At 42.1% G+C, this 26,256-nt stretch overlaps 2 protein-coding genes across 3 annotated transcripts in view; one reads left to right on the plus strand and one right to left on the minus strand.

Moving 5' to 3' along the window:
- RFTN2 (raftlin family member 2) overlaps nucleotides 1-6,203 on the plus strand; it is a 45,500-nt gene extending 39,297 nt beyond the window's left edge. Inside the window, exons 8-9 of one of the 2 annotated variants that reach the window (XM_082196338.1) lie at nucleotides 563-641; nucleotides 5,399-6,203. In XM_082196338.1, the coding sequence (XP_082052464.1) occupies nucleotides 563-641; nucleotides 5,399-5,662 (343 nt within the window). In that variant the 3' untranslated portion in view covers nucleotides 5,663-6,203. Of the gene's footprint in view, nucleotides 1-562; nucleotides 642-5,395 lie in introns of both variants that reach the window. The other variant, XM_082196337.1, reaches the window with a different exon arrangement.
- Nucleotides 6,204-6,726: 523 nt separating this feature from the next.
- The window catches only part of LOC309524829 (MOB-like protein phocein), a 35,017-nt gene continuing 15,487 nt past the window's right edge, over nucleotides 6,727-26,256 (minus strand). Inside the window, exons 2-8 of the mRNA XM_082209927.1 lie at nucleotides 15,127-15,189; nucleotides 14,149-14,249; nucleotides 13,308-13,350; nucleotides 13,033-13,119; nucleotides 11,304-11,383; nucleotides 10,268-10,379; nucleotides 6,727-9,039 (exon numbers count right to left, since the gene is read on the minus strand). Of these exons, the coding sequence (XP_082066053.1) occupies nucleotides 8,908-9,039; nucleotides 10,268-10,379; nucleotides 11,304-11,383; nucleotides 13,033-13,119; nucleotides 13,308-13,350; nucleotides 14,149-14,249; nucleotides 15,127-15,189 (618 nt within the window). The 3' untranslated portion in view covers nucleotides 6,727-8,907. The remainder of the gene's footprint in view (nucleotides 9,040-10,267; nucleotides 10,380-11,303; nucleotides 11,384-13,032; nucleotides 13,120-13,307; nucleotides 13,351-14,148; nucleotides 14,250-15,126; nucleotides 15,190-26,256) is intronic.

Genomic DNA, 26,256 nt, shown 5'->3' on the forward strand with positions numbered 1-26,256 from the left:
TCTTTTTTCTTTCCACGACAATCATGGTCAAACCAGTCACGCCCTGTGGAATTAATGGTTTTGTCACCTGAATTTACCTTAGTTGAGACCACATCCTTTAGGAGTTCAGTAAGATTATCATGTGCCTCAATAGAAGCTTCTACAGATTGGCCATTTATAATTTTTGATCTTAAATGAATTGCTGGTTCCGAATTGAGTCTGGTGTTAACTGCAGTAGACTACAGTGGTACCTCAGGTTACATACATTTCAGGTTACAGACGCTTCAGGTTACAGACTCCGCTAACCCGGAAATAGTACCTCGGGTTAAGAACTTTGCTTCAGGATGAGAACAGAAATCGTGCTCCGGCGGCACGATGGCAGCAGGAAGCCCCATTAGCTAAAATGGTGCTTCAGGTTAAGAACAGTCCTCCAGAACAAATTAAGTACTTAACCAGAGGTACCACTGTACTTCAGAGACCGTTTTATTATTTGCTTCGTAGGGACTTCTGCCTCACGGTTTGGCACCTGCAATTAATTAACTAATAAGCAAACGTTCTAAAAGCAGCTTCTTTCGTTTTTCAGCGAGGGAAATTTGGCCACAAAGCAAGTTGTTTTCCTCCAGAGGCCTGTTATGTGGAGCCCAGCTGCTCAGACGCCTGAGGTAAGAACGATGATCTGAGTAGGTATGAGCGAACAGAAAGATTGCAGGTGTGGTGCAACGGCTGTTAAAATTAGCCTGTGTTGTTTGCATGCGTCCGCTGTGCTTCATGACCGAGCAAGAGGCGTTTAAAGCCTCAGCCAGAGTTCTTGGCTCATGGGATTTTGCCCAACTTTTCTCCTGTTCTCTTCTTTAAACTTGCTTCTTCACAAATAGGCTAAGATAACACTGTGTAGACTTAGAAAATAATAATAATACAACAACAACCACTAGCTTTCCCCCACCCTTAGATTCTTTGTAGAATTTTCTGCAAAACCATTTGGCATTCCTCTGCAATCCAGGACAAGCATACAAATTATGCCTGGGGCTGTGTCTGGGAAAGAAAGAACTTCATTATAACCCCAGCAGCAGCGACAGAGGTTTCCTCCCCCCCCCACTCCACAATAAGGAGCACATTGTGTGGGGTTACGCAATGACTAGGATGAGCTGTGCGACAGACTATTATCCGTTTCCTCACGGGTTGAAAAAAAAGACGTTAAAAGGGCTCAGAATAGTTTGTGCAGTTGCTGACCTCAGATGATCCGTCGTCCAGCTGGGCAATTTCCCTGCGAGGAGTATCTGTGCAAAAACCACACTGGCTATTTTGCTGCTGCCTGAGCAGGGTGTGGTAGCACAGCCAGCAGTTGCCCTCTCTCCATAGTCACCGTGGCCTGATCACTGGGTTATTATTAACATTTTCCTTTACGGGACATCCCTACAAGCTACCATTAGGTAAAGGTAAAGGGACCCCTGACCATTAGGTCCAGTCGTGGCCGACTCTGGGGTTGCAGTGCTCATCTTGCTTTATTGGCCGAGGGAGCCGGCGTACAGCTTCCGGGTCATGTGGCCAGCATGACTAAGCCGCTTCTGGCAAACCAGAGCAGTGCACGGAAACGCCGTTTACCTTCCCGCCGGAGCGGTACCTATTTATCTCCTCGCACTTTGACGTGCTTTTGAACTGCAAGGTTGGCAGGGACTGAGCAACGGGAGCTCACCCCATCATGGGGATTCGAACCGCCGACCTTCTGATCAGCAAGCCCTAGGCTCTGTGGTTTAACCCACAGCACCACCCACGTCCCACAAGCTACCGTTATGTGTACTTTAAATGCAACCTCTGGCAGTGAGGTTCATGTATTCCCAAACTTAGGGCTCCAGCTGTTTTTGGACCACAACTTCCATTATCCCTAGCTAGGACTTGTAGTCCAAAAACAGCTGGTGACTACTGTGACCCGTGTTTTGTTAGCCCCAAAATGGAAAACGAGCAAGGTCCCAACTAAAGAAGAATGGCAACTTAAATTGGTGGGATATGCGCAGCTTGCGGACCTAACACAGAATAAGAGGACATACGTTTAAAGAAGTTGGGAAATGTTTATTGAATATTTGGGGGGAATTGTGCACACTTGAAAACATTGGCAGCGTTAAGATAAATTCAACCGTGTATACAAGTTTTGATGGATGTAATAATGGGAAACTGAATGGTTTGGTTTATGTAAAATATGCAGGGATTTATGATATGCAAAATGAAGCATGGAAAGTGAAGAAGGGAAGTCATTGATATTTTAAGGTTGTTTAAACGAATATTCCAAATTGTAAAACAGAAAATTTAATAAAAATATATAAACAGCTGGCGACCCAAGTTTAGGAAACCCTGCTCTAAACTAAAAAGTCCCAAACATGGTGACCTTTCTTCGTAGGGGAGTTTCCCCATCCCTTCAGTCTTTTGTGTTGCCCTTTTCTAAACCTTCCCCAATTTTTCGATATCCTTTTTAAAGAGAGGGAACCAGAACCGTGCAGAGTCACACCATAGCTTTGTATAACAGTGTTATGATATCAGCAGTTTTTGATTCCTTTCCTAACGATCCCCAGCATGAAATGTACCTTTTGCCGCAACTGCTGCACACCGTCTCTGATCAAAGCATTCGGAGATGGCTGCACATTATTCCTGTTCTGGCATCAGCAACTGTCTAGTGCATCCAGTTCTCAGTCCATGCATGCACAAAAGCCTGTTTCCATGGGCACATGCGTTGCTCTCACTGATTCAGGATGAATGGCATGCACAATAGAAAACATCTCCTTTTCCTCAGTTTTTTCAAGGCAAATTCTGGATGGGCCCAGAAAAAGTTAGGAACACTTACACTGCAATCCTGCACATATCTACTCACAAGTACTAATTAATTCAGTGGGGCTTACTCCCAGTATATAGGACTGCAGCCTTAGGTCCTATTGAAATCAGTGGGATTTAAGTCATCATGACTTTTTGAATTCCTTTCAATGATAACTACAGGCGACCAAGTTGCGTTGGATCTAAGTTAGCATAAACTTTTCTTTTAACATTAAGTGCCAACTTTTAAAAAAATATTAAATTGACATTCAGGAAAAACTGTCCTTTTAAGGAGCTCCAGAAAGGCACATTCGTTAACATTATCCATTATCTTCTAAGCTATTAAACCTAGAGTGCAATGCAAGTTTACTCAGCAGTTAAGTCCCAGTGGGGTTTGCTCCCAGGTCAGTGTGCTAATACAATTGCCTTAACAACTTTCTGTGCATAACATCCTCAGAGACTTAAGATTAAAATGTGAGGCATCAAGCACAAACTGCCCCCAAGAAATTTATTATTCCTACTTTTATTTTTTTAAAAAAACCTAAAACAAAATAACTAGATTACAGTAATGTAACATTTATTTAAAATTATCTTCAGTGAATTGCAGCCCTCTCTCTCCCTGTTTCCTTCCTTCACTGCTTTTTTATAATGAGGAAAACAGAAGAAGGAAAGAAATGTGATCGGGGGAGCAGCTCTGTTTAAAAACCTTCGCTCTGGCTAAACCGCTACTGCATTACATGCCGAAGTAATATTAATTTCTGGGAGATTTCCTTCCAGAGATGTAATAAGCCAAGCAGCACAGGAAGCATTTAAGAACTCCCATAACTTTTACGTACTTTAATGTGCCCTGTTTTGCATAGGAAGGGTATCAGCTGGCTGGCCCATTCTGGCAAATACCTCCCACATGCTAGTCCAGGAGTCGCTGAGGTTTTCAGTTACAACGAAATCAAAGAGAGGGTACAGAATGGCAAGCTTATGCCTCAGTACCTCAAAGGCTGCAAAGGTCAAACAACTGCTGATCCCCACCCCCAGGGCTATTTGACACAGAATATTTAAACCAAAGGGCAGAGATAGAAGGCCCTCCTCTTCTGTGCTTCAAAGATTCACCCGTCCCTTTTGATTCAGATCCTTTAGAAGCATTTTTCAAATCGCAGTCCCCTATAGCTAGCAGCTGCCATTACGTTGCTAAAGTTGCCCGCGTTGTGGCGCTTTGTAAATGATGCTGTTTAATCCATTATAGGCACTTTGATGAGACAAAGGGGTGGCTCCAAGCCTACAGGGCCACCCTGACCATGTCTCCTCAGAAGTAAGTCCCACTGAATCCAAGGAAACTTATTCCCAAGTAAATAGGGTTGAGGATTGCAGCCTTTGTGAATAGGCCCATCAAAATCAATGGGACTCGTCGGTTTCAATGGGTCTTCTCGAGGCGTTTTTAGACTTTGTAGATGACATGGAGTTCAGGGGGAAAGGGGAAGAGGGCAAATCTTATTCCTAGACTTGCCCACTCAGTACTAAACAGAGGCTAGGTAAAGGTAAAGGGACCCCTGACCATTAGGTCCAATCGTGACCGACTCTGGGGTTGCGGCGCTCATCTCGCTTTATTGGCCAAGGGAGCTGGCATACAGCTTCCGGGTCATGTGGCCAGCATGACTAAGCCACTTCTGGTGAACCAGAGCAGCACACAGAAACACCATTTACCTTCCCGCCGGAGAGGTACCTATTTATCTACTTCCACTTTGACGTGCTTTCGAACTGCTAGGTTGGCAGGAGCAGGGACCGAGCAACGGGAGCTCACCCTGTCGCGGGGATTCGAACGGCTGACCTTCTGATCGGCAAGTCCTAGGCTTTGTGGTTTAACCCACAACGCCACCCGTGTCCCTAAACAGAGGCTACAGGAAACCAATTTTCCAGTGGGAAGAGCAATGCTCTAATCACACACGCCATGCTCCTGAGGCTCCGATACCAGTTCAAGTATTAGCTATGAAGTATTGATTTAGATTCCTAATGCAGACCCAAGTCGTATCTCTGAGAGCTTACTTTTATGTTCTGCTTGGTTAAGAATGTCTTTGGAGAATTATTCTAAGTAACCCTCTAGGTCAAAATCGCAGCATCTCCAGCATCACAAAAATATGCTTTTGAGCCCCAGCCCGTTATGCAGACAGGACCAAATTAAGGATTCTTTATCCAAAAGCTTCAATGGGTGTTGGGAGTGTGAGATTCTTTGCCTGTTGCATTAATTTTTGGTCCCCGTTACAATGTAAGAGTATGGCGCAAAGTTATTACTTGGCAGGGTCCCCCCGTAGCTCCCTTGCACAGCATCTAAAGGCTTTTCAAACTCCTGGGAACTTGGCTTTACCCAGCATTGGCCACACATAATTATGAAGACAGGGATGGGGAGCTCCATGCCAGAACTGGAGCTAACTTTCGTTTCAAACAATAGATGTCAAAGTTTCTATCACTGCACAGGAAACCAGTGCGTGGGACCAGACTGTAAATTCTGCAAATATTCAGCCATTTCATTCTCGATTCTTTTGTTCCCAGATCCAAGTGCACATTCTTTCAGTTCCCTTCCTCTGTGAACTCTTAATTCAAATATTCTTCTTTTTTTCCATTTCAGAAGAAATCCACCAAGCAACTTAGAGAAGAAAAGGGAAAGGTTCCCAGCAGAAGTGTTGGATTAGACACAGCTACTTCCCAGCCTGCACAAAATACACAAGCTACGGATGAGTTTCATCTATCGCCTTCTGCAGAGTGTTGGCCCAAGGACAGAGCAGTCCACTTTGAAAGCTTCGCCGGATTCAGCAGCAGTGATGGCATACTAAGGGAACTAGATGATGGGCAGTTTGACCAAGAAGATGGAGTCACTCAGGTCACTTGCATGTGACCAGAAAATGGATTAGATGGACCTGTACATATTATTTTTTTAAAATGTAAAAATAGAATTTGCTTTTTTATATGTGTCGGTATAATTTTCTCTCTTTGTCTTATACAAACATGTGCACATTATACTTCCCCACAACTCTGTAAATATGCTGACAAAAAAGGTAAAGGTAAATAGCACAACTCTTATTTGTTTAGTATTGGTGGAAGTGCTAACTTTTGAGTGAGGTCTGTTTTACTGGGATTTTGAATTTATAGAACAGCAGTATATGGCGTCTCAGCAATCTTTCTGTTAATTGGAAACAACTGCAGATAGGGCGTTGCCTTCTGCTCTTCTGCAAAACATAAGACTTTTTGCAAAGTGCTTGAAATGTAATACAGCAGCATTTCTCTTAATATACTGTTTTAAATATCATAAGGTTTAACACCAAATTAAAACTGTACATAGAGAACCGTGTGCCATTTTTAGGTTTCAGGTTTAAACTCTCCTCGTGTTAAGAGTGCAAACTCATACGCTATAATAAAAAATTGGTACTAAAAACAAATCACTAATAGTGTGCAGTCATAAGTGTTATTAGGTGGCTATTTGTGAATGACTGGAAATCATGACCGACAGAAGAGAGATAAATGGGTTTGAACCTAGTGCCTTGATTTACTTTTCGTTGTAGAGGCCTTACGAATATCTGATGCTGCATTGTACAAAGGTTTAAAATACATGTGAGATTAAAAGTCCCTGTGCAGGCTTTTAAAAACACAAATTGCATCAGCAGGAGTGATCATTAACTGGATCAGAGCAGTCAAGGGGTGGGAATTCGACCCTTTCCACCCCTGCAGCGGTTCTGACGAGCATTGCTCTTCTGAAGCTGATTATTTCCTTTATGGGGAAAATCTCCAGATAGCTTTATTTCTAATAAATCCTCTGCAAGTAAGACACGACACATTCAAGTCATCTCCAGTTAACTCAATTAATACAGACTCTTTGGCTGCACCAAGGAATTCTATGTATGAAACTTCAGAAAATCTCTTGATTAAAATAATTTCAAAACAATTTAGCAAAATAGACTGGTATGGAAAAAGAAAAAGATTTAATTGCAACCTCTACTTTTTTTTTTACAATGTAATTCAAAAGACAGACACATCTCAGTTTCCCTATAATGCAGAATGTAAGTTAAACCCTCAATATATATTTACCATACAAAGTCAATAGTTCACTTATGCTTACTGAAGTTCTACAGTATCAGCCAGGCACATGTGTGCACACATTATCAGAGGTACTCGAGTCAACAGCATTAAAGAAGGTTACAAGCAGTGCCCCAGTTACTTAACTTGATTATATGAAGTCAAGTTTACAGTGCAGAATTGGATTTATTTGCTAAAAACAAGATGAGCCATTTCAGAGGCATACACCAGAATAATATGGAGATGTGTTGAGATTTTGTTGCCTCAAGCCCCACGGACTTTCACAGAAATGCTTAATGGTGCTATTTCATTTTCCCGCTGGGGGAGGCTGCCCTGAATCAGTCATTTCTGACAATAACCATATGTATCCTGCTACCTCTGAAAGGGAAATTCTTTAGCCACTTGCTTTGAGGTATCCATCGCATCTACATTACTCAAGATAGGCCTTACATTGGGTGAACTGACATAACTAGCTGTTGCTAAGAACACATCTGATGTGATGACCCTGTTATCCATTAAAACCATATTTTAAATTGAAAAGTAAGAACAGCACAGAGGGGCAGAACCTCTCAACAAAGTTGCCACCAACATAGCCCTGTTAAAAGCAAGTGGGGCTTGTGCCCATGAAGAGCTAAGTATCCCTTCTCCTGTAAAGGGATGTAAGGTTGCATTCTTGCTGTTAGATAGACCCAATTTGAAATATATTTTTTGCAGTTAAGGCATGTACACAATGCTAATCTGAAACACAAATTATGAATATTAGGAAATAAATTTGCACCTTTCATTCTGTGTTAATGAGCACTCTTCAAAATGAAGTGTGTGTGTGTGTGTGTGTGTGTGTGTGTGTGTATGTGTGTGTGTGAAGTCAGCTTGGCAACATAAAAGCCGAAACTTGCCCATTTCAACAGATCAAGGGGCACTGGTTAATGTTTTCATGTGAATGGAGAATACACCCACTTCAAAAAAAATAAAAATAAAAAATCTCTCCAAGTCCATTTGATCACTGCTAGTGCTTTTAGATTTCTGCATTCATATACACTAACGCAAACCTGCAAATGCTATTTAAGAAACATACACTTAAGATTTTGGGGTGGGGGGTGGAATTCAATTACTGGAACATAAAGCAGGTGGTATTTGCATGGATGAAAGGTAAGACAGAATCTCCAGCTGCATGTACTGTGATGAGTAGGGTTCAAAATTCCACGGAACCCTTTTGTTACAAATGAGCAAGGCTATTTTGGCACACTCTGTGGTAGTGTAAAATGAACTTTTAATGCAAGGTATCACCTGTAAGCAATTACTATAAATATGCACAGGTATAAGCCACAGAGCACTTTACTGTAGGCAGAAAGGAACACAAATTGCTTTTACCCACTGGCAAGAGGTGCAGGAAGGAAAACACGGAGGGGAATCTTTGCCTTAAGGTGACTGAAGTGAACATACGGCCTTTTGCGATACACAAGTCTCCACTGATACAGAAAGGCAAGTCCATAAAGAAAAAATCTAGAACACACTTTTGGCAGTATAATAAGTGTTATCCTTTTGGTATTAATACTGTAATAATGAATATTTGGATACACACATACTACAAGAGTTTAGACACTATATATGCGCACACCCAAAAAAAGCAAAAGTTGGGCACTAAAACAAAGGTACTTTCTATAAAATACAAAACGTAAAGAGTTAAATGGACTTGCAAGCTTCTGGTGTTAGTCAAACTAAGGCTAAAATTCCAACTTCATCAGTATATAGTAAGCTTCAGGTTTAAACTGGACAAGGTCTGAAGATTGTGATCCAATGATTGTTTAGCAGCAATTTTACAGAACTGTAAATTCTTTTATTAACAGGCAGTATAAACAGATAATTCTAATTTTATTTAAAAACCATGAGTGCCACATTGAAGAATATACAGCTCATGAATAACTTAAACCATATTCCATATTAAGAGGCAACGCACACAGCATACAAAAAGTATACTAAACAAAGCTCTAAGGATACATGATTGACGTTTCTAAATGATATATACAGTACACAATGTTAATTATGGAATCATTCAGTCCACGACACTCATCATGCCTCACTTTCGCCAGAAACTGAATTCTGCACCTCTTCTTCTAAAATTGGTACGATCAGGTTATCCTTGGACATCAGGTTGTATTTCATCACAAATTTGGTAAACCGGTGACACAAGAAGGTTTCATTCTTAAGACAGAAAAATAAAAAAAATGCATTAATATACACACATACACACACAGCGTGAAATGCAGATTTGGGAAAGAAGTTATTCAAAATTAATCATGACCATGTTATAATTTCCTATATGGAGACTTCCGTGTAGGAGAAAAGGCCCATCAGGATGCTTGATCAACACTCTGCTCTTGAGACTCTTCCCGCTCACAAAGCAGGGGGTCAATCAGGCAGACAGAAATAAGTCTGGGATGCTACTGCACAGTTTCATACGCAGAATCCTAGTTAGGTGGGCAGTTGTGACAAATATGGATTGTTGCACTATTGTCAAATCATCTGAATTCTTGCTTAGTACATGGAAACATTTTGTAATTTCTGCTGAGTCTAAAGGACAGAGTTTATGCAATAAGGTAATGCACACTTAAATATACTAGGAAGAAAGCAACATAATTTGCTTTCAGATCTGAGGCACGTGGAACTTTAAGTCCCACTGCCTATCTCAGACAAAACACTGAACACTAAGTATGTGAAGAAGAGCCAATATTCACCTACTCTCACTGGAATCTGTCTGGAGTTTTGGATATTTTGGAGTAAAAGGTAAAAGGTAAAGGACCCCTGGATGGTTAAGTCCAGTCAAAGGCGACTATGGGGTTGCAGCGCTCATCTTGCTTTCAGACCGAAGAAGCCAGCGTTTGTCCACAGACAGCTTTCTGGATCATGTGGCCGCCATGACTAAACCGCTTCTGGTGCAACGGGACACTGTGACGACTGCCAGAGCGCACGGAAATGCCTTTTACCTTCCCTCCACATCGGTACCTATTTATCTACTTGCACTGGTGTGCTTTCGAACTGCTAGGTTGGCAGGAGCTGAGACAGAGCAACAGGAGCTCACTCTGTCACGGGGATTCGAACCGCCGACCCTCCGATTGGCAAGCCCAAGAAGCTCGGTGGTTTAGACTACAGTGCCACCCACTTTCCACAAGCTAAACAGATTTTCTACACATACCACGTTTTGGAAGCAAAAAAATGAGACTCAGCAGTGGTCTCTAAGAACAACTCAGTTTCAGTCGAGTTCAGAAATAAATGCTGATACTAAAACAAAGTGTCAAAAAGAGCAGAACTCTCTGACCAATTGCAACATGACCTCTAGTTCAATACCGTATTAAGGTATGTATAGCACAATCCTCTATCTACTCCCAGGCAGGTGGGTATAGAATTGCAGCTGTAGTATCAGAGTACTTACTTCGTATTCATCAAATATTTGGCGATGATGAAAATATGCATGTGAAAATATTCTGTAAATCCTACGGCAGACTGATCCTAGTTTGGCTACGGAGGATTCCTTTATACTAACCCTGTAAGCAATTAAAAAAAAAATTATACATGGACCTTACTTCTGCTATTGTTGCACTAAATGTTTAATGATGGTTGACAGTATTACTTTCATATATTATCCATGTAAAAATTATTTCTGGCAATAATTTGTTCACCAAATTTATACAGTGGTGCCTCGCAAGACGAAAAGAATCCGTTCTGTGATTCTCTTCGTCTAGCGGTTTTTTTGTCTTGCGAAGCAAGCCCATTGAAGGATTAGCGGATTAGCGCTATTAGCAGCTTTTAGCGTCTTATCTGCTGATCGGATCAGCTGATTAGCGGCTTAGCGGCTTAGAAAAAGGGGGGAAGGGGAGAAAACCAGCAGGAACTCGCAAGACATTGTGGTCTTGCGAAGCAAGCCCACAGGAAATTCGTTTTGCGAAGCACCTCCAAAACAGAAAACTCTTTCGTCTAGCGAGTTTTCCATCTTGCGAGGCATTCGTCTTGCGGGGCACCACTGTATATAGATTCATTCAGCCCTGACATTGAGGTCCAGCTCTGAGGACCTTCTAGCGGTTCCCTCATTGCAAGAAGTGAAGCTACAGGGCCTTCGCGGTAGTGGCGCCCGCCCTGTGGAATGCCTTCCCATCAGATGTCAAGGATATAAACAGCGATCTGACTTTTAGAAGACATCTGAAGGCAGTTTTTAAATGTTTGAAGTTTTGTCGCTTTATTATTAATAATAATAATATTCTGTTGGGAGCCACCCAGAGTGGCTGGGGAAACCCAGCCAGATGGGTGGGGTATATATAATAAATTATTATTAATTATTATTAATTATTATTAATTATTTATTATTATTATTATTATTATTATTATTATTACTATTATTACTATTATTATTATTGCCTTCAGGACCAATCAATAATATTTTAAAAAGCAAGCAGATTCACACAGAGCTTTACCTGCTGGGAAAATATTTATTGCTATTCAGAAGACATGCAGCTCCATCCAATGTGTGTCTGGTGTAGTCAATGGCAGGACACTAGAAAGGACCCAAGAAAGAGAGAAGAGAAACTGGAAATCCTTTTGCACAATCAGATTCCCATTATACGAGCGGGTGGGCATAACTGAATGTCATCTGAAGTTATTACTAGCTCTGATGCTACATCCATAAAGTAAGATGGCATACTAAGGGGGAAAGGTTGTCTTGCTTTAGGGGAATGAGCTTTTGTCTGAAAACACTCAGAATATTATGTATACTCCAATTAAGAAACAATACAATTCTAGGATTCTATGAAAACTGTTCAGATAATGGTTCAAGGTCGGAAAAAAGAAACAGTCAAAACAATTGACAAAGTAGACACTATTACTGAAGTAAGAACACAAAAGATCATACCTACTGACTCAGATATCTAAAAACAGGGGCAGATTGTCATGCTGCGTGTAATTCCTCTTAAGAACTGGCATGAGAGTGACACACACAGAGTCACACTAGCATACTCTTATTTATTCATCCATGTAACAATTACAAAACTCATTTCCGAAAAACAAACTCCTGTCAAACCTTGCGCTTCCCTTGATATTCTGTTCTAATTATTTTTAAAAGGTCCCATTTATCAAACAAACATAATATTCTGGGAACTACAGTACAATTACTCCTGTGAATCATGTCAGTTACTTTGCCCATCTCTTCGAGCTCTGGACACTTCACTGGCCATTTCCATACAGCCAAAATACGGACACAAGATTTTAGCTGCCAAATTTATTTTTAAATGTCACTCCCCGTGCAATATCCTCCTCAATCTAATTCATGCTATGTATTATTTACACATCCCAAAATCAGATGCCATCTGAAAATTCAGCCACTTCTCATACTGACAGACTTAATGAGACTTAAAAAAAGACCCCACCAGATCTCATTCCATTTTTCTCCTGGGATAGAAAAATCAAGACCCGTTTCCTACCTAATGCTCATTATAGTGATCCTTCTTCCTAAATCCAAAAGTACTAAATCCAAAAGTATTTCACGATCCATCTCTGGACCAAATCCTCAGCTATTTCTGTATATATTATTGTGTAAATGCTCAGTAAGTGCTTATCCATGGAAGTGTCTGAACATATTTGTCTTTTCACAAACTATTACTATTCCAGTGTGAAGGCTCTGAACAACATGCTACAGGTAAAGGGGAAGCCTGCTTGCTTTTATTACTCTTTAAAAAAAAGCAAAACTACCCGACTTCTTATGCAGAAAAACAAATTAGTACTTGGCTTGGAAAAGATTAATGAAAACCTTTTTAAAAACCTAGTAAAATGTGCAGTCATGGCTAGAAAACTAAGTTTGTCATAAAATGATGTCAAGATTCAACAGCTGTGGGCCAGGAGCAAATTAAATTGAACCATGACTGCTATGGTGACGTGGTTTGAAGGAATGATACTTATATCTACTACTACCACTACCGAATTTCAAGTACACAGTAACTTATGGTGGCAGGCAAGTATACTCCTCAGATGAAAATTATAGCTGATCTCCAACTTGCACGTGTGCTTACCACTTCATGCTGAACAACTGAACCATCTTACAGACAAATAGTTAATGGAAAATGGTAGCAGGATAAGGGCTGGAGGTCCAGTTGTGTGAAGTTGATATGCAGGGAAGAGTCTTGGCAGCTGCTTTTTATATTCCTTTCTTACCTCTTTGGGAGTTTTATGGGCTGCACAAAGAAATATCCACTGCTCAGTTGCTGTCATCTGCGTGCATGTATCCGGATGGCATTCAGTCTGTTGAAACATTTGTACAATAAAGATTACGCCAGGCATAGGACCTCACATTCAAATTTCTCTCTCTCTATTCCTACCACCATGACTAATAAGAAACAGAGCACTGAAGAACAATATGAAGCATTAAGATGCAAATACATAAAAAAGTTATTCTTTATTGTCAAAAGGAAGATAAAATAATAAATTACCTGAAGTTTAACCGCAAGGCCATTAAGCTCAAGACAGAACTGCCTAAAATTTTAGAACACAGAAAGTTAGAATTCAGTAGTGTCCAAACTTTTTTCAAAGAGGGCCAGATTTGATGAAGTGAAACACCGTAAGGGCCGACCAAAGTTGTTAACCTTTTTAAAAAGATTTTACCCCAGGAAATAAAATGCCACAGGGGCTGGATTAAACTGACCAGCAGGCCGGATTAGGCCCCCGAAATGGACTTTGGACATGCCTGGGTTAGATGATCACTTCCCTCCCCCATTAAAACACCACAGTCCAATGATTATGAACTACAATATTTTGGATTATATCTAGCATTATAAATGCTGTCATTTAGCATTTTCTAACTTGGTGTCCTTCACATGTTTTGGACTACAACTCCCATCATCCCTGACCATTGGCTATTCTGGCTGGGGCTGACCAAATATCTGGAGAGCAGTAGGTTCAGAATCCTGAAACCGTAATTTGTTATTTCTGGAATTAAAGTGTGGTCGTGGGGTGGGTGGGAATCACACAAAAACTGGCTGGCTAGAGAATCCAGGATGGCTGCATTTGACCCTTGGCCTGAAGTCCGCCCCCCACCCCGGTCTGTAAACTTGAGTATATCATGAGAAATTTGAATTTAATCAAAATGGCTTTGGTAGTGACAGAAACAAGTTTGTTTAACCGTAAAATATATTTCTTCTTAGGATACGGACAATGACTTGGACAATACCAAGCAGGCACTCATTCAAGGATGAAGGCCCCAAGGCCTTTTTTCAGAGACCCGTTTCAGTTAAGCTCAAACAATTTATTTATTTTTTACAGCACAGATCATACCTTAAGTGCTCATACTTCCAAACACCTTCATCCTGTCCTTCTGGAGGTTCAAGAATTTTGTCAATGTTTGAACAATCTGCCCTTATGTTTTGCTGGATATACTAGAGGAAAGAAACATTTAAATAAGATACATTTCACTGATGTTAATAACAATGTCAGACATAAACTCAAGTGTGTTCAAGACTGTGGTAAAGTTTGTTGTAGAAATTTCTCAACACACATTGTTAGAGCTGAATCCAGTGCTGTTGCACAGCAGACTTCTGATAGCACAATAGATCTTCCCTTATCCTTTCCCTGCACACCCTCAACATCTGCTCTAATCTGCACCCCGTTCTAATGTTGGGCCTCCAGTGTTCCAAAATGGAAGAGCAACTGTTACTGGAAGCACAATATGTAATACTGACATATTAGAACGGGGTAGGAACCTAAGGCCCGGGGGCCGGATCTGGCCCAATCGCCTTCTCAATCCGGCCTGCAGATGGTCCGGGAACCAGTGTGTTTTTACATGAGTAGAATGTGTCCTTTTATTTAAAATGCATCTCTGGGTTATTTGTGGGGCACAGGAATACGTTCATTATTTTTTTTCAAAATCTAGTCCGGCCCACCACACGGTCTGAGGGACAGTAGACCAGCCCACGGCTGAAAAAGCTTGCTGACCCCTGTATTAGAAGGAACATGGGCTCAGTGGTCCAAAGGCTATTACTGTGAAGGCATTTGAGGATCGAACAAACCCAACTATAATTGCAAGAACGAAAGCTAAGTAACAGCATGCATGGAACACCACTGTCTTCCTGGTGTGCTGAAGGCTAACCTATCACAAACAATCACAGCTGCTCTTTACATACGACAAGTAAAATTGTCTTTGTAACTATAGAAATGCACTGATATATATTCTAGGCAATTAACAAACAGCAAGAAGCAGAAATAGATGAAATGGGGAGAGGAGAGGTGGACACAATGAAATTAAATATGATCTACCTGCTGAACTGCCAATGTGCTGTCCATTTCTTCAAAAGATTCATCAGGCCAATTATAAAAATCCTAAGATAGTAAGGGGAAAAAAGACTTAAAGCAAACTGAAGAAAAACAGAAAGATTCCAGTCCAAAAGATATTCATTACTGCAAGAGCACTTAGAATGCTATACATCAAAACAGAACAGACATAGCTGTATACTGCGCAGTTGCACACAAACGTCCGAGTGCAATTCCATTCTATTATTAGGAATGCTCAGCTGTTCCAACAAGACTGTAAAATCCTTCAGGATATCCCTAATTTCACCATCTCTATTGTCCAATTCTGAGTTAATGCAACTAGCTGAATGTGGTGATCTAGTAAAAGTAGCTACTGCCAAGGCAGCAATATGCAACCTAAACTTACAGCAGGGTCAGGTAATGACATAAGTGCAATATCACAAGCCATGACACTGCAATGATGTAGCAGTCTCTGTATCCCATCTGATATAATTATCGACCAGCAAAGCAAGTAGTGAGGCCAACTGCAGCATTCTAAATATTTCACTACAGATTGCAAGGGGCGGCGGGGGGGGGAGAGAATATTGTAGTTATTCTGCTGAGACATGTTCACCTATTACCTAATTGTCCTCAGTGACTACAAAATGTCAGCTGCAACTTTGCACACTTATACAGAAGTCACACAAACCAGTGAAACTTACCTGGCAGTGTACATGCACAGGGCCGGGCTATTAGACTGCAATCCTAAATTCTTTGGTTTTGGATATAGTGCTATTTATTTCAATAGAACTTAACTCCATGCCAAAAAATGTTCAGGGCTGCAATACAGAGTTTCCAATATCCCAGTAGTCAATGGTAAACTAGTTTTCTGTGATGGGCATTTTGACTATAAGTACTTTTAATGAAACAGGTTGAATAACTATAATGGTAATAATTCCAGTTCTTTACAATGCTATAGTCTGTCCTTGTTTGCTCTAAATGGATGCACTGAATTTTAAGATGTGCCAGGAGAAACTCAAAAAAGTTTGCAATCTTTTCTAAATCTATCTATCCATCTATCTGCCTTTACATAATACACTGACAGTTATCAGCCCACACCCCTTTTACAGGAGACATTTAAGGTATGTCTCCCACAGCTTTCTCAAGAGGATGACTCATGAATCTTTTCAACTGGAAAAAACACCATGTTACTGAAAAAGAGTAATGAAATAGATAAGAACATACATGAAAATGACTAACTAGTCACATCATAATTTTTTCACTATTCATAAAGGAAGTTACAATCAGATGGTGGACGAAAAATATCCCGTATGTCACAGTTTTCCTGCTACTTTATTCAAGCCTTAATGCTTTACCAGAAGGCACTATAAAAACGCGTCATAAGACTTAATTTTTGGGCCGCGGGTGGCGCTGTGGGTAAAACTGTAGCACCCTGCTTGTGGTTAACGCTTAGCTGGAATGAAATATTCAACGCAGCAATAGAGAAATTAAAATAATTATTTATTTGTCAGACAAATAAATGAGAGGCACAGTGGTATATGGTTACCAAGCTCTGGCCTGGCCTCCTGCCATTATGGCCAGCACTTATATTCCCTCAATCCAGCCCCCTTTGCTCCTCCTGTGGCTGCCTCTGTCCAATCAGCCTGGATGAAATTCCTATTGGCTGATTGCTAGAACCAATCACAAAAAGATACACCCATATCCTCCTGTCCTTATATGGAACACAAAGAGCTATATATTGTTACATCTATAAATGACAAATAAGTAGTAATATATCTTACATGTGTCTCAACAAGGCATCTTAATTACCAGCTCACCTCTTGCCCTCCTTGCCCTATTGCCTTCTAAAACAAATGGTTAATCTTAAATTTTTATCTTAAACATATGTCAAGGATCTTGAGTTTCACATCAACATTGAAAGATCTCCCTCATTTGAAGGTTTCTAAACAAATGTTTGACAACTAATAAATCAGGACTGCTCAGGACGGCGTCTCTTGTCTAGCAAGGGGGGCAAGACTGGTGGCTAACTTAATTTCAAAATACAACTCTTAGAACTATATGAAATCTAGCATTTCTTAAATCCTTTGCATAATTACATTTAAGACAATATATTTAATACATAACATAGGTAGCCTTTTAAAAGGAATAAGGCCTTTGTAAAGTAAAAAGGAACTCAGTAAAAAAACAGCTTCAAAAGAAGCCTCTCCAGTTTACAACCCCTCCTTCAGCCAGCTGCTTTTCCCATTAGACAAAAAGACTTGCTAGCTAGATGCTTCCCCATTTGGTCTTGGCCTTTTAACCTTAGAAAGAAGATCTGGGTCATTTACTGGGAGGCACATTGATATTATTTTACTATTTACCAACTATTAATTATGTTTATCTCTGCCTTTTTTATCTTCTGTAACATGTAGGGTCAGTGTCCTGTAATTTCAGCTTTTACGACTTTGAGAATTGTTTTCTGCTATCAATCAAAGGGGCCCTTGTCTAGAAGAATAAACATTACCAAGGTTGTAAACTGCTGGTCTTCTGGCTTGAAACTTTTGAAAATCTTTAAGCTCTCTTTAATATACAAGCCCTGATCAAACATTAATAAAATGCAGGCTTATGCCTGATGCCTCATTCCCCCCTTTCAAGCTCAAGGACCTTCATCCCAAGTGTCCTTGATAGCTTGACCTTCATCATGTTCCTGAGGTAAAGCTCTGTATAGGGCCATGATATGAGGTAGAGTTTCATTTGAAACCATCTTGCTAATTGTACTTCTAAAACATGAAATGATACATGGCATCATACATAAAACCATTACCACTACTGTCAAGAAAAACAAGCAAGACAATAGTATCCCTTTGAGTCCTGTGACATTAGGTAACCAATTGGTGAGCCATCCCATATCCCATCCTTCCCATGTTTGTACTGGGACATGTGCTATATTCTCCATCTTTGTGGCCAACACACGGATTGCCTCACCATTATCTGAAATGTTAAAGCAACAGGCATTCCCTGTCAAGTTCAAGACTCCACATAGACCTCCCTGCTTGGCAAGTACATAATCCATTCCCATTTTCAGCTGCAAAATGGCGGCTCTACTTTCATCCAACTGTTGTGCAATAAGTCTCAAACTCTGGGCCGTTGCATTGGTTACAAGTTCCACTACTGCTTGCAATCGAATTATTCTGTTTAGATTATAAATAGGATCCCGTGCCCCTTGTATGAGCTCACCAGGATTCCAGGAGGCAGGATCATAATAGGCTATAATGCGCTCTGGTGGCCAATCATCAGTACCGCTCCAACTTTGGGTACTTCCTCCTGCTATACGAGAAATATCAGCGTTTCTTCGTGTTCGCTTGGCCAAATTAGTGGGCATAATCCACATTGGTGGTAATACCCATCCCAGGAAACAAGTCCCACTCCATTTGGAGGGGAGTTTCTTGTATGCCCATTCTCCACATATCCACCACAACCATCGGGTCTGAGGTTTTTGGTACGTGGAGTACAGAAGGCGAAATAGCAAAAGAGGTAGAGAGTTCACAGTGCAGTATGTTAGATTGCCTTTTTCTGTCACAGTTATGTTCCATACCACTTTCCATGCATGAATAAAAGGAGGTGCACAGGGCAAGGCATTCCGAATTCGATAGGTAGTACCGTGTGCCCAGGTATTCTTAATATTATCCCAAGTATAGCGACAATGAGAAGAGCCTATCATGATAGAATCAGCTGCATCTGATGATTTATGTACACAGAATTCCCCTTGTACAGGTATAACTCGTATTGGTTTAGTTGAGTTCCATCCGGGGAAATTCTGTATTTCTGTTTGTTGTGGTATTTCGCTTACCATACCAATGGCATCTAATGGTATCGGTAATAAGGGCATACCTCCCTCTGAATCATCTGGCCCAAGAGAGCAAACAAGGCAATTGGTCCTATTTGCAACATTGGCTACCATCTCAGCTAAACCTACCCACATATTGTGGTCATGGCGGAATCCATATTTAGTCAATTTGGTCAGATTCAAGGACCCTTCCCCTTTCCAAGGGATCAGGATTAATAATAAAATCATGTTGATGTCTAGCATATGCATTCCTTCCACAAAAGATTACCTTATTGTGATAGCAGATAAATATTAGTCCCAATATAATTCCCCCAGTGACAGAAATGGGGAACCACCAAGACCAAAACATATATCCCGAGGATCCCCAATGAGTAATATCTCTGATAATTGTTCCACAAGGGGGGGGGGGCAGTCAATTAATTGTATAAGAGAATCTTTCCTTTCACAATCGCTGGTTCTGATGCTCCTCAAGCTTCAGGCGTGCGCAGGTCAGCCAGCTTCCAGGTTGTGGCTGCAGCAGGCCGGTCGTCTAATGTTGCCCGTGACCTAGCCCGTTCCCGGTAGGGCTAGATACAGGGGTTTTTGGAGAGAGTCAGTTTAAGAGGATTAGAGGGGTCACCTTTGCACGTCCAACTGCCTTCGGACTTCTTCAAACGGGAGTGATGAATCCAGGGGGTCACCTCAGCTACCTTCACCGCTGTTGGAGTAGAGAGCAAGACGGTGTAAGGTCCACGCCACTTAGGTGCAAGTGGATCACGTTTCCACTCTTTCACCCATACGCTATCGCCAGCCTGGAACTGATGAATCGGCTCGGCAATGCTGCACGGCGTGCGCTCGAGGGCCCACCTGTTAAGAGAAACAAAAACACGGGAGAGAGATTGCACTTGTCCCTGTGTCACATGGTCTCCTATTTGTTTAAGGTCAACTGAAATATCCTGAACAAAGGAGGGCGGTCTCCCATACAGGAGCTCAAAAGGTGACAACTTAAGTCTTTTTGTGGGTGCACACCGAACACGAAACAGTGTTATGGGTAACACATCTACCCATCCCAATCCCGTTTCCTGGGTTAATTTTGCCAATTGGGTTTTCAGAGTCCGATTCATTCTTTCAGTTTTCCCTGAACTCTGAGGTCTATAGGCTGCATGCAGTCTCCATTTCACTTGTAGGACTCGACATACTTCTTGTACTACTTGATCAATGAACGCCGGCCCATTGTCACTTCCAATGCATCTAGGTAACCCAAATCTCGGGATCAATTCAGTGAGGAGTCTCTTAGTTACCTCTCGTGCCTTTTCAGTTCGGGTGGGAAAAGCTTCAACCCATCCGGTAAGAGTATCTACAAACACAAGGAGGTACTTGAATCCCTTAGAAGGGACCAGCTCTGTGAAGTCCACAATTAGGCTTTCCATGGGGACATATCCCACATGTTGGATTCCAGGAGGTTGTACCGGTCCCTGCCTGGGATTGTTTTTAGCACAAAGAACACATTTCTGTGAAATGCAAGTTGCTAATTGTGATAGATTAATAATATACAACTTCCGACTGAGACTCTCTCTGGTTGCAGTACCGCCAAGGTGAGTAGATTCATGATAATTTCTTACAATTGTGCCTGCTAGGTGATGAGGTACATAAATCCTATTGTCTGGCAGGATCATCCAACCGTCCTTCACAACCGCTCCTTCCTGTTCAGCCCACTTCCTCTCTTCTGGGGTATAGTGAGGTTTAACTTCTTCTGGAACTACCTCTGGTATGAGGGCTGCTATAAATCCTCCCACAGGCTTTTGGGCTGCCTCTCGGGCTGCTTTGTCAGCAGCATGATTTCCTCTGGTTATTGGATCCCTTCCTCGTCCATGACCTTTGCAGTGCATTACAGCAATCTGTTCTGGAGCCCATACTGCTTCTAACAGGATTTCTACTTCAGGTCCATATTTCAAGGCCTTCCCGTGGGCTCCTATTAGACCTCTTTCTTTCCATAGAGCACCATGTGCATGCAGGGTTAAGAAGGCATATTTAGAATCAGTATAGATGTTTGCCTTACATCCGGCTGCCAATTGCAGAGCTCTAGTTAAACCTATAAGTTCAGCTTTTTGTGCTGAGGTGCCAGCAGGCAAAGCTTCAGCTTCCACAACTTCCTCATTGGTGACCACAGCATATCCTGCTCGTCTGGCACCTTCATGCAGGTAACTGCTACCATCAGTATAATATACAACATCTGGATTTTTCAATGGTTCATCTTTCAGATCGGGTCTACTGGAATAAACTTCATCCATTATTTGGAGACAATCATGTGATTCTTCATCATCTACCTCTGGTAGGGGCAGCAAAGTCGCTGGATTGAGCATATTCACTACTCGTAGATGAATCCTGGGATTTTCACACAATAGGCCTTGGTACCTAGCCATCCTTGGGTTCGTTAGCCAATAACTACCCTTATATTCCATGAGTGTCAGAACAGCATGAGGTACATTCACGTACATCGTCTGGCCGAAGGTAAATTTATCAGCTTCTTTGACAAGGCTTGCAGTGGCCGCTACTGCCCTTAGGCATGGAGGCCATCCTTTTGCTACTGAGTCCAATTGTTTTGACAAATAAGCTACTGGACGGTTCCAACTTCCTAATCTCTGGGTCAGGACTGCCGCTGCAATCCCATTCTGTTCATGTACATACAGCTGAAAGGGTTTTTCTGAATTAGGCAGTCCAAGGGCTGGGGCCTCCATAAGTCGTTGTTTGATAACTAAAAAAGCTTGTTGCTGCTCAGGTCCCCATACGAATGGGTCCTTTTCTGCACCTCGAGTGCTTTCATGTAAGGGCTTGGCCAAACTGCTGAAATCAGGTATCCATAGTCTACAAAACCCTGCTGTTCCCAGGAATCCTCTAAGTTGTTTCCTTGTGGTAGGTTCCTTGATAAGGCAAATAGCTTCTTTCCTCTCTGGTCTCAATGCTCGTTGTTGGTGTGAGATGTCAAAGCCCAAATATTTGACCTTTTCTAAACATAACTGTGCCTTTTTCTGGGAAACTCGGTAGCCAGCTTCCCAGAGCAAGTGGAGCAGTTCCTCTGTACCTTCTTTACAGGTATCAAAATCCTTTGCTGCTAGTATAAGGTCATCTACATATTGCAGAACCACCTTTTCTCCAGGTATTGAGGGGTAACTTGTTAGATCCTTCGCCAAGGCAGTGCCAAATAAAGTTGGGGAATTTTTGAATCCCTGGGGCAATCTTGTCCAGGTTAGCTGGCCTTTTGTTCCTGTCAAAGGGTCTTCCCACTGGAAGGCAAATATAGGTTGGCTCTGTGGTGCTAGCCGGCAACAGAAGAATGCATCTTTCAAGTCCAATACAGTAAAAAATGTTGCTTCTGGTGGGATCAAACTCAGCAAGGTATATGGGTTTGGTACATTTGGGTGCAAGGTCTCGATAGCCTGGTTTACGAGCCTCAAGTCCTGCACTGGCCTGTATTCATCTGTCCCAGGTTTTCGAACAGGCAAAAGGGGTGTGTTCCATTCTGATTGGCAGGGTTTAAGCAAACCATATTTTAATAGGCGGTCCAAATGTTTCTGGATGCCCTCTGCTGCTCGCCGGGGTAAAGGATATTGCTTTACAGATACAGGGGTAGCCATAGGTTTTAAGGTTACTACAATTGGAGCTATATTCTTGGCCATTCCTGGTGGGCTATTTTCGGCCCATACTCCTGGTGGCACCTGTAGGGTTCGGAGGAGCTTGTTTAACTCTGTTTCCAATGTGGGTTGGACTTGCAGGGCTGACATTAGGCGCCATGATTGTTCCTTAGGTACTGAGAGGGAAATTATTCCTGCTGCCTTTGATGGCAGTTTCATTTCTGGACCTCGAGGAGTGAAGGTGATTTGGGCCTGCAATTTGGACAGCATATCTCTACCTAAGAGAGGTATTGGACACTCAGGTATATACAAAAACTGATGGGTTAAACGATGTCCCCCAATCTGGCATTCCAAAGGTTGGAGGAAAGACCTCTTAGCTGACTGACCAGTGGCACTTTTAATGACTACACTTTTGGATGCCTTTTTCTGCAATAGTTCTGGGAGTACTGAGTATTCAGCCCCAGTATCAATCATAAAGTCTATTAAATGGCTTCCTAATTGAATCGTGACCGTGGGCTCCTGGAAGCCTAACTTTATGGAGTCCGGTCTTTCCTAGTCTTGGGTAAAATCCTCCTCTGCCAGTCCAATGAAATTGTCTCTACTCTGTCCTTGTCCAGGTCTCTGATATCTTCCATTTCGGATCATTCCCCGTCCCCGTCCCTGGTTTCTTGGGCCAGAACCTGGGCCTAGGCCTGGGCGTACTTCTTCCAACCTCAGAGGTTCAGGACATTCCCGCTTCCAATGACCCTCCTTCTTGCAATTCGCACATTGATTCCTTCCCAGTGGTGGATTCCTTCCCCGCCCTCTTCCTCCATTTAAGGGGCGGTAGTCTTGCTTCACTGCTGTGGCCAGCATTACCATCTTTTCCTTCTGCCACTTCTTCTTCTCTTGCTTCTCAGCCTCATCCCTATTCCGATAAACTCGGCGTGCAATGGCCATAATTTGGCTCATCAGCATCCCTTCCCATCCTTCTGATTTCTGAATTTTCTTACGAATGTCAGAAGCACACTGGGCCACAAATGTAGCAGTAATCATTCTGCTGTTTTCAGGGGCTTCAGGGTCAAAAGGAGTCCATATACGATAGGCTTCCTGCAGCCTCTCTAAAAAGTCTCCTGGACTCTCATTTGATTTCTGTTCTACTTCTGAGACTTTAGACATATTAGTGGGCTTCTGGCATGCCCTGCGGATACCTTGCACAAGCGTCTGGCGGTAGGTGGTAAGCCTGGCCAGATGAATTGCATTGTTTGGATCCCAATTAGGATCTTCCAAGGGAAAGTGGTCTTGGAGATGACGGTCAATATTAAAAACATTTCCCACTCTGGCCTGCTCACGCAAATATATCTGTGCCTTTTCAATTATGTCTCTCCTTTCCTCAGTGGTGAACAGAGTATTCAGGAGCTGGCGGCAATCTGTCCAAGTAGGACTATGAGTATTTATTATTGAAGTCACCAAGTCCATCATAGCCTGAGGTTTTTCTGCGAAAGATGGGGTGTGTGTTTTCCAATTCATCAGATCCGTAGTTGTGAATGGAATGTACTGAAGGGTCGAAGTTCGAGGTGGCCGTCGTCCGGGTTGCCCGTTAACCAGCACAGGCTCCTCAAGTGCATCAAATACTCTTCTGAGAGGGGCTAGTACGTGATCTTTCTCTTCGCTTTGCTCTAGGGGCCTCAAATCATAGGGGATGGTATTTGTCCCAAGGCGTTCTTTTAGCAGCCTTATACGCCTGGCTGTATTGCTTGCTGACCGATTAAGGTCTCCCTGTAACTTCTGTAATAATTCTCTAGGACTTGGATGTACAGGAGTTTGGGGTAGGCAATCAGTTATTCCACTAAAAGAGACTGTAGATGGAGTTCTACTGGGACTCACAGGTGGAATAACCACTTCTGCTTGGGCTTTATTATAGGCCTCCAATGCCTCCTGAAGATATTTATCATAATCTATCAAGGAATCAAGTTCTGTGACTCCAGCCCCATTATTCATTCCACTTTCTTGCCTTGGGGTTACAACTGGTGGAGTGTTTGGATTAGGCTCCCTTCGATGTGGAGCATAGGGTGGAGGTGGAAGCAGCTCTTCCTCTGGTCCCTCAAAAATGGGTTTGAGTTTATTTGGCAAGATTCCTTTCCTAGCTTCGGCTTTTACAGCCAATAATTTGCATCGTTGGACTTTGCATTCCCTTATCCATGGAGGATTTTTATTTAATGTGCTCAGCCAAGAATCTATATATGAAAATTGTTCTGGGCACCCTCCAGTTTCTTTGGCGATGTTAGACCAAAGTTTGCTTACTAAATTTATATCAAAGGTTCCTTGAGATGGCCATTCAGTATTTTGCTTCGGCCACTCTAATTCACATAACGTTCTCAGGCGCTCTGGCGTCATTTTGACTCCATATGCCCCTGAGAAGGCTTTCTTAAAATTATTTAACATGCATTCAAGAGGTGTATTTCCCCCCTTTGAACCCCCAACTCCCATTGTATGGCCCTGTGAAGTATCCACTCAGTCACTCACACACACGCTTCGTGGGTTTCCTTGCCTGGTGAAGTCGCCTTACCAGGAACCGAAGTACTGCCCACTCCACACTCAGGTCAGCTACAGATTGCTCTGTACTTTCTCACACATACAATGCGCTAGATACTTCACCACACGCTACCTCCCATTCTTCCCTTTTCCCCCACCAGACCACCATCTGATATACCCAACCACCTAGCGTACTCAGTTCCCACTTACTGAGACGCAGAAGTTTGATCAAGACTTCTCTTCCTCCCAATTAATTGGAGGGCCAAAAAATCCCTTTGTGCACTTACCCTTGGTTGGTTCCGTTTCCCCCCGGTCCGTCGCCGCCAGTGAGCAGGGTATCAGACAGATGAGACTTCTGCGTTCCCCTGGAAAAAAACTTTCCAGTGCGCGCTGGGTAGGCAGTGAGTGGTCCTCTCTCTTGTACCCTGCCCAGTAGGGCGAAGGGGCTGCGTTCCAGCAGACCACTTATCCGAGTCGCAGGCACCATAAAATGTAGCACCCTGCTTGTGGTTAACGCTTAGCTGGAATGAAATATTCAACGCAGCAATAGAGAAATTAAAATAATTATTTATTTGTCAGACAAATAAATGAGAGGCACAGTGGTATATGGTTACCAAGCTCTGGCCTGGCCTCCTGCCATTATGGCCAGCACTTATATTCCCTCAATCCAGCCCCCTTTGCTCCTCCTGTGGCTGCCTCTGTCCAATCAGCCTGGATGAAATTCCTATTGGCTGATTGCTAGAACCAATCACAAAAAGATACACCCATATCCTCCTGTCCTTATATGGAACACAAAGAGCTATATATTGTTACATCTATAAATGACAAATAAGTAGTAATATATCTTACATGTGTCTCAACAAGGCATCTTAATTACCAGCTCACCTCTTGCCCTCCTTGCCCTATTGCCTTCTAAAACAAATGGTTAATCTTAAATTTTTATCTTAAACATATGTCAAGGATCTTGAGTTTCACATCAACATTGAAAGATCTCCCTCATTTGAAGGTTTCTAAACAAATGTTTGACAACTAATAAATCAGGACTGCTCAGGACGGCGTCTCTTGTCTAGCAAGGGGGGCAAGACTGGTGGCTAACTTAATTTCAAAATACAACTCTTAGAACTATATGAAATCTAGCATTTCTTAAATCCTTTGCATAATTACATTTAAGACAATATATTTAAT

Source organism: Podarcis vaucheri, assembly GCF_965113315.1.
Source record: "Podarcis vaucheri genome assembly, chromosome: 1".
In the NCBI taxonomy this organism is placed as follows: domain Eukaryota; kingdom Metazoa; phylum Chordata; class Lepidosauria; order Squamata; family Lacertidae; genus Podarcis; species Podarcis vaucheri.